Source organism: Lineus longissimus, chromosome 9, assembly GCF_910592395.1.
Source record: "Lineus longissimus chromosome 9, tnLinLong1.2, whole genome shotgun sequence".
NCBI classification, from domain to species: domain Eukaryota; kingdom Metazoa; phylum Nemertea; class Pilidiophora; order Heteronemertea; family Lineidae; genus Lineus; species Lineus longissimus.
Window position 1 is genome coordinate 2,253,341 of NC_088316.1, and position 9,211 is coordinate 2,262,551.

The window sequence follows — 9,211 nt, forward strand, 5'->3', positions numbered from 1 at the left end:
GGGACAATGGTCAGGATGCATGTACTAGCAGCTTGCCTTTTATACCTCAGGCTCTGACTCTGAGGAAAAGGCATGACATTTACCCAACCTAATGAATTCCCCTTTGGATTTTTTTCCCTCAGATTATGATAACGGATTAATAATAACGGGTGCCTTTGTTCCCTATCACCAAACGCAACACCTCCGGTCAAAGAAACGCTACAAATTGATAACGATATACAATGTATGCATCTGGTACACAGGGCCTGCACTAAGCATAGCCAGCTCCGCCCACGCAGTTCGCATCAATGTCATTGGATAAACAAACAATAGAACACACGATGGCACGTACAAAACAACTGTCTTACTGATGGAATTCACAAATACCTCATTATGATGCCTAAAATGGGAGAAATAAGGGCCAAAAATGACAATTTTCATGACGAATTTGCCGAGATCCGCATTGCGCATGGCACAGCCAATGCAAATCACGCAACGATGTCGGCACTGCCAGACTCTTCAATGGCAAATTTCTATCGATTTTCGCCAATAAAAACACCCACCAACCACCCCGGCAATATTATAATGATCTACAGACAAGGAATGCATAGCTTATGACAGGGCAGGATATGTTATTTCGGCGACGCAAGCCGATGAAAACATTCAACATTTTGACGGCGTTCACCACGCATTACGTGTAGGCCCTATGCTAATACATAGGGAATCCATGTGCTATGCTGACTACACCGCATTGTCCAACTTTCATGAATGAACCTCCGAAACACCTCATAAAACATCAAAATAACACGGTTTAAACGTATGAAACCTACCTAGGTGGGTCTTGCGAAGACATTACATCAATATAACTAGAACTTAAATCCACACGAAAGCGATTTAGATCCAAAAATGTTAGATTTTAATGAACTTGAATAAAAGCTTCGCGAGATTTTGCTAAACCCTGTGTCCATATATGGCATATAGTGTAACGTGACACGAGAACTGACCTCTCTAGAGACTTCCGGACCAAGTTCATTTTGTGAAGGGGTGATAGGATATGTACATGTTATTATCATAATAAAACACAGTCCAGTCAACACTCATATAGGAAGAAATAACTAACCCCATCATTATCATAACGTAATTGACTATTACTGAATTAGATTTTGACTAAGAGGCAGAAGAATTTTGCTAATATAAGTAAACTGTGCGTTTTGTAAGGTTGACCTATATCACCTAATTTCAAAATGGTTTCCTCGTAATGGTCACATGACAAGTACCTTCAACAAAAAGAACAAAGCCTTCAATGAAACTTGCCTCACATGCAATCACGGGCTTGGCCCATTATTCTCCCGCCAAAAACGCACTCCGGCGATTATGAAGGTTGCAGTAATCACCTACGCTAATCTTTACCACGTAATCATAACCGCAGATATCAGGAATAAAAGAACTACGCAGTGTTGAACTTATTACTTTTTCATAACACTTATGACTTGGCAGAATCGAAGTGCGCCACGCATTAGTTTTTATGAATGAACTTTTACTACGGGCTGCGGGAGTAGGCCTGGGGGCGTGGGCCCGCAGTCTTGCGTGCCATTGTTTCGTGGGAAACAGTTGTGGATTGTTTATTCACTATGTATATGAAAGACTCTGCTAATACATTTGTTTACTTATTACAGACAATTGGATTACTGCGATTAGAGCCTTATTTTGGGAAATTGATAAACAATGGCAGTGTAATCAGATGCATTGTTTATTGCATGTTTAATTGTTGATCTTGTCAATCGACTCATTGTGCAATGCTCATTGTTGTGACGGGCGCATCATTTCAATTGCGGGAAGGGATGTGACCAGTATATATATATATATATATAGTTGTAAAATGTAAATTTAAGGGAAAAAATTAACCAGTGTCTGGAATTTCCATCAAATCTATCAATTTTAAAGAAAGGACGTTTTGGGGTGCAGGAAGAATGCGAGGATGGACAGGTAGTGTCATGCCGCAAAGCAAGTGGTGGAATACTGTTCATAGTCCGTATTCAAATTAATCTGAAAATAGAATTAAAAAATTCCTCGAATCAGGAATATTATTAGCTAATTACGAGCTTTGTTTGTGAAATCCATTAATGCAGAGCAGCAGAGAGGTGTGGCCTGACCCAAGCCCGCATCCGCTGCCATTACCATATGAATGAATCCCGCATCGTCCACTCTTTCACTACTTTTTATTCGTTTCTGGAGTATTATCTCGCATGCTCGACTAAGAAAGTGTTCCGCTTGGCTGACCCGTTTTCTATTGTCACGCGGCCTTCGCCGTGACCCGATGGCTTGTGTCATCAGACCATGGAGGTACTCAGACTCGGTACTTCCTGGACCCCTTTCAAACCCAAGGCCAACACCTCATTGCAAATCATTGTCGAGTTGAGGGCCAAGATTTTTTTGGATTCAGCGGACAGGAGCGTGCCCTGGATTCTGAATGAACACCAAAAAATCTCTGAGGACGCGCGAGGGGTACCCCTCGCAGTATTGAAAAGGTTTAAAATCTGATATGCCGAATGAGATGTCCTGTACTAAATTAAAAGTCTGCGCGAGCGGGGTAGGGCGAGGGGGGTTCAGGACTTCTGGACCTATTGACACACCTTTTCTGGAGATAGGCCAAACATGGGTCACCTATAGGGATGGACTGGCAGTCAATGTTTGCGTCACAGGTCCTGGAGGGGAGGGGGCCACTGAGAACACTACTATTCATTTCTAACCGTCTAGCCCCCCCCCCCCCCCTCACTAAATACTGCCCGCTAGTGAAAGATAAAACAGGATCAAGAGTTCGACTTGGTGAAATCAAGAAAAAACACGCAACTACCCGGTAGCTTGAGGCGATCTATTGTCTTCCTGATCGTCCTTCTTATGGCGACAGGACGAGGCCGGTGTGCAAGTAATAGCAGTCCTAGGGCTGATAGTCCGTGTAACAATAGCCCGCATTGCTAAATGTTTTGGTTAGGGTTAGCGGTACAATAGATCATGCTGCTTAATTGATCAAATACAATGCTACCGGACTATGACTCCAGGGGGACTATATCCGCTGTCACACCGGTCTGCACTGCGTCCGGAGGTTAATGACAACGAGAATAATAATTTTTACAAAAAGAAAACAGAACAAAAAATCCTGTTTAAAACGTTTTTGATTGTTTCCGTTAAACAGCCCGTGTTCCCCTATGTTGTTTGGGAATCTTGATATGCTCTTCTCCCATGGTTTCCCCCATTGAATTGTCACGGTTCCTCCAGCTGTCTAAAAATTGTATGGAACAGTGAAATATGGGGAACCCCATCAGCCTTTTTTTACTCCCATGTCGTTGAAATATCGAGGGGCGGAGTATATTAAAAACAACTGTTGCCAGGATTGGGTAAACCAGGATGGGGAACTGCCAAAACGTTCCAGGGACGTCTTTATTCAGTATACCCAAATTCATTTCCATTTCTTTCATGAAAATAATGATGATAATGAAATGATGATAAAAATGATAGAATGATATAATACCAGATTATACAAATAACAATGTGTCCTACTATAGAATATCATTATTTTATTAGCATGTACTTTAAATTTTTCCGATGGAGAGTGAGTTCTCCATCATTAGTACAGTGGCCTGGACAAGCCTATTGGACATGTCCCGGGGTAGTCTATTGCGTCATCCTAATTGGATCTCCAAGGGGTGAGGGACGAGGCCAGTCCACTGCATCCGGAGTGTAATTGGACTGGATAGGGGGAGAGGGGAAAGATCTTGGCGATAAGACCAACTTATCATTTCTTCCCTTATATTGTCCCACTGTTTCACATTCTTCCCCTTCCTTCACGAAGACTGCAATAATTGCCAAATTACGTTTTTTGTTGACTTTCAGCCTCGCCGCTATGATCGGTCGAGTTACTTTTTAAACTTTCTGTGTCGACATCTAGTGGTAATAAATGACACTAACTAATTGAGTCATGCCGCTTATAGCAGTCACAAATTTGGTTTTATGATTTCATTTGTCTTGATGATAAATGTAATCAAACAATAGATATGAGCCTCTTCACCCTCATTTACAAATGATGTGTACTAAAAAGATATCTTCCCGCAGTTTGTTTGTTCTCGATATTTTTGTTGTTTTTGTAATTAGCATAAGCGACATGTGTGAAAAATGAAAAATTCTTTTATTTCAGTGTTTCACAAAGAAACTTCGCGAATATTTGGTCAAGATGAACCTTAAAAATCTCTTCAATGACTTCAATCACAGGTGAAGTAGTGATTGTTTGTTGTGGTCATCAAAAATCATTAAGTTTTGCGGGAAAGAGGGTTTTTGTTGGTCCAGTAATGATCAGCGGGCTCAGTCCGAGTCTCTCTGACTTTCTTCAGTTCCTCCTGTTGATTTGACACTATGACAGTATGTTTGTTGTTCAGTCAGTGTAAATGTATAGGGCCTATACACCACTGTGACAAAGTTCATTTTTTCTGTAAAATAATGTATTTTTCATGACCTATAGTCAGTATAGATGATTCCCAGTACGTGATTGAGGAATGAAACATAAGACGGGTGCCAGTTTGGGGGCTATCCCAATCTATGACATCATACAAGGTCAAGGAACAACTCGCATCAAAGTTAGCCACCTTGGTCAAATCATTTTGGCAACGAAACATGGCGGTCAACCTGGGAATCATCTGCTGGGCAAGATGACTTCCTTCTCTTGACAAGTTGACTTCAAAGTCAATACTACAATCAAGATGTACAGACCGGGGGAGCTGGCGGTACGTACCCATAAGTCTTTGCGGAAGTCTCGCGCGTACCGGATATAACCCATCAAGCTTTTCTCCTTCAGAGAAATACTGCGTTGCGCTCAAGTGCCTTATAAAAGGCTGTGAACAAAATTAACGTTCGACCAATGAGAAAGCCACATTACCCTGCATACGAGGTTGGACGCGTGATCACTTAGTGACAAGTAAAAATAGAATCAGATCACATGTTTCTATATGTCAGAATGCTGCCGTTTGCGCTGTAGTACACGTGTGTTGTCCAAATTTTCGATTTCAAGCAAGTTTAAGGCCAACCTCGTGTCCACCAGACTAATGCATAATTGGCAGTTGAGCGCAACGCAGTATTTCTCTGAAGGAGAAAAGCTTGATAGGTTATATCCGGTATGCGCGAGACTACCGCAAAGACTTATGGGTACGTACCGCCAGCTCCCCCGGTCTGTACATCTTGATTGTAGTATAGTCAAGTTTTCAATCTGAGAAAATTGCTTTATTAAACCAAATTTTACCACCCCTGAAATATCTGTAGCCTAACCAAATATTTCTTTTCAGTAAATTTGTGGTCTACTTCTGCCTTCTTCTTGTCTCGCTCCTGTTTGCCCTGAGGCTGGACAACATCATCCAATGGAGTTACTGGGTCATCTTCTTCCCCATCTGGGTGTGGAACCTACTGGTCGTATCTGGATGCATTGTCGGCAGCTACATTTGGTGGAAAAATCCCTCCTATAGGTAAGCATATTAGCCTATCCCTGTATTGACAGCCTCTCCCAATTAGCTTTGTATCTACATTTGGTGGAAAAATCCCTCCTATAGGTAAGCATATTAGCCTATCCCTGTATTGACAGCCTCTCCCAATTAGCTTTGTATCTACATTGAGTTGAAAAATCCCTCCTAAGGTGAACACATTACTTGTATTAGCCTCTCCCTGTATTGATAGCCTCTCTAAATATATCTGTATCTGGTCTCATACTGTGTGCTGTATATTCGTAGAGTACTAAGCATATAAGCCCATCCTTGAACTTATTCTCAAGTAGTTTTATGACCATATGCCTGGTCTTATGTGCACTGTTTACTCTTAAGAGTGCTAAGATCAGGTACAAATAATCTGTTGAGGGATCATCCTTGAGATTATCCCTAACTGGCAGTTTAGCTGTTGAGCCTAGAAACGACTTTGCATACAGCTTGTAATTCACATCGGCCTTCAGGAAGGCTAGTGTTCGTTTCGTCATGATTTTGAGTGTTGTAGCTGAAAAACTGAAAAACTGAAAAACACTGCATGGCCCTTTCTATCAAGGACACTAGATTTGGACCCAAATTGAGTCAAAATTTCATTCAATTTGACCTCTCTAATCAGGACCCCTCTCTATAAGGACAGTACTTGTCAGTCCCGAGGGTGTCCTTGCTAGAGGTGTTCGTAATTATTCCTATGGTTTGTTTCAGACTCGAGGGAGATAGCTACATCCAATACAAGGCAATGATCATCAGCACAGGCATGATCCTCCAGCTGTTTATGTTTGAGATCCTGGTCTGTGATAAACTGGAGCGTGACCAAACACTCTGGGTGTTCGTCTTCATTCCTCTCATCTTCATGTCTATTATGTCGATTGGAATCTGCGTGTGGGCCGTCAAACATGAACGGTCCTTCGAGGTAAGATATTTCAATCTCAAAGTGTGTGCGCCCAAATAAGAAGTGTCAATGAATGTCGATTAATATTTTCCAGAATCAACATTTTGTAATGTACTCTTTCAGGATGGCGAGGGAACTACCACGAAAAGTATGTCTTCTATTCTTTTGAAAGTGTTTGTAAGATAACCCCGATTAATATTTAGAAATGTATTTGAAAAAAATCGAAGATGAAAAATTTATTGATGTACGATGTAACAAAGGTTTTCTGTTCTTTTAGCTGGAGCTGTTTTGTTCTGTCAACATTCTTCAATTCATATTCCTAGCCCTGAGGTTGGATGAGTTCATTCTCTGGCGGTGGGTGGTAAGTAGTGCAAGCTACAGGGTGTAAAAAAAAAGTCTTGCTACTTTTAAATTTTAATAATGAGAGAAGGAAAACTGTTGTTAAAATAGTTTCAAAGTTTGGAGTTTAGCTGAAAACGCATTGGAAAATCTCTGACATGCAGATGCGAATGTACCATATGCATGAATACAAGCAGTTTTTTTTCAGAATTTCTTGCAGTTTTGTTTCAGAATTTCAGAATTTGTTTCTCTTTCCAGCTCGTGTTCATTCCATTGTGGATCGTCATGTGTGTGGCATTGATTGGCGTACTGTATGCAATCATCCTGGCGATAATACTCATCAAATCACCCGACATCATCCCAGAGCAGCGTCGAGGCAACGTCTACACAGCTGTTGGTTATACATTCCTCGTGGTGCCATTGCTCATATTCGTGGTGAGCGCATTGACCTTCTCACCCCGATTTCCCTTAGTAGACTCAACCAGTTAATGCATAAGAGAAGTCTATTCAGTAGAGTGGGGGTGTTAGCTTAGTAAAACATTAATTTCCTCCACCTCTGTTCCATAGACTCAGTTAGAGAAGGTTCAAATAAATACACAAATACATTTGGACAAATCCAAATTTTTCGATGTTTTCAATTTCTCGTGTTTGTCAACAGACTTTATCGAGTTAGAATCATCTCAGGCTACGATCAGCGAGTCTGTCTTGTTAAACCAAATTGGGGTCAAGAGAATTTGATGACAAGAGCATGAAATGTTCGGGTCACCTAAGAAACTGCAAATAGGGTAGTTCATAAAATAGACCAGTGAAATATTTGAATAGCATGAAACTTTTAAATCTCCTTATTCTTTCCATTCCAGGTTTTGTTGGCAAATCGACTGGATGGTGATACTCATTTCCTGTACATTGCAATCACTTCACCGTTATTTATCTCTCTTCTCACACTGATAAGTATGTCATTTGGATCAAAAGGAGGCAATCACTGTAAGTTTTTTTTTATTTTTAGAAAAGCTCTGAATATTAGTTCAATTATAACACTAATGGTTCAATCAGAAAGTGGCTGTCGACAGCTTTCCAATGAATGGTCATGTCATTAGGTTTCCACACTATGCTGATCTTTTTTTAGAAACTGTGTGTTTCTGCATTTAACATAGTGTGTATGCCTATCTCCACATAAGAATTTCATGCTGTTTGTTTGTGGGCAAAGCAATGTAAAATAACTGAGGCCTGCTGTGTGATATGGCGTGACATAGTAATGTGAAGGTAGGCCTGTAATGTTGAAGTCTGCTGTGACTGTATCAAAATCATATATGGAGAATGTCCTAGATTACTTTGAATGGGTTATTGTTCAGAAGTATTCTATCCTATCCTTTTTTCATTTTCAGGGTGGTTTGGAATTCGGAAAGACTTTTGTCAGTTCCTGTTGAATCTCTGTCCAATTCTACAAGAATATGGAAATATATCGTACAAAATACATCGTGATGATGTAGAAAGTCAACACAGTGGTGACCATGGCAACACGATGCGGAAATCGGACAGTATGCACTCGCGAAAACAACTGATAGATGAACAGCCGCGGCCAGTGGTACCGGCTTTATCTATAGAGACGCCAGACTGATGTTTTGTTTTTTTTAGTTTACAGGGCTATCATGCCGAGTGTTTCATGCAAATCTTTGCAATGTCTACAAATGTGTCATTTAAACTGTGGAATCAAAGTGTGGAAATCACTTTGTTACTGTGGAAATGTGTGGAAATTACTTCGTTACTGTGGAAATGTGTGGAAATGACTAGGTTTGTAACCGTGGAAACGACTTGGTAACCGTGGAAATGACTTGGTTATCATGGAAATGTGAGGCATTGACTTGGTTACCATAGGAATGTGTGAGAATTACACGGTTATGGAGGGAATGTGTGTGAATGATTTGGTTACCGTGGAAATGTGTGAAATAATTTGGTTACCATGGCAATGTATTTTGGACCTTTGAAGGAAGTGTGTGTTAGTCACTTGGTTACCAAGGAGATCCATGGAAATGTGTGTAAATCATGTTCTAGATGTGCATAAATTACATATGGACACAAGTTGACCGAGTTAAAGGTCTCTAGGCCTATTGAAGACAGACAAATTCTGATGGGACATATAGTAGAAAAAGACGTAATGCTTTTATATTGATGACTGTCTTGTAAAAAAAACAGAGGTTGCTTTTACTGTTGGGGAGGGGGGGGAGTTTGGGACTGTGTATTAGGCCGAAGTTACATAGACCTCATTGGTTCATTTCCCAGGACTCATTTTCCCCTTTTGCTTTCGTTCCCCTGTAAAAGCACGGCCTTGTGGCGTGCATTCACCGAGGAATGAAAGAAAAACCCGGAAAGTGACTCGTGGTAAATGAACGAATGAGGTCTATGTAACTTCGGCCTTAAGCAGTGGAGATATGTTGCAGGTTTCTTGGACTGTATAAACAATGCAGACCTGCTGGGGGAGGGGTAATGT

At 40.9% G+C, this 9,211-nt stretch overlaps 1 protein-coding gene across 2 annotated transcripts; it reads left to right on the forward strand.

Annotated features, from left to right (window-relative positions):
- Positions 1-4,140: 4,140 nt before the first annotated feature.
- Positions 4,141-8,937, forward strand: LOC135493403 (transmembrane protein 185B-like). Of its 2 annotated transcripts, none has more exons than XM_064780733.1 (7): positions 4,141-4,245; positions 5,310-5,486; positions 6,198-6,405; positions 6,662-6,745; positions 6,982-7,158; positions 7,584-7,707; positions 8,359-8,937. In XM_064780733.1, the coding sequence occupies exons 1-7, from the start codon at positions 4,208-4,210 to the stop codon at positions 8,508-8,510; spliced, it is 960 nt and encodes a 319-aa protein (XP_064636803.1). In that variant the 5' UTR covers positions 4,141-4,207; the 3' UTR covers positions 8,511-8,937. The 2 variants fall into 2 exon arrangements, with proteins under 2 accessions (XP_064636803.1, XP_064636802.1); XM_064780732.1 differs by having other exon boundaries at positions 8,109-8,492.
- The last annotated feature ends 274 nt before the right edge of the window (positions 8,938-9,211 follow it).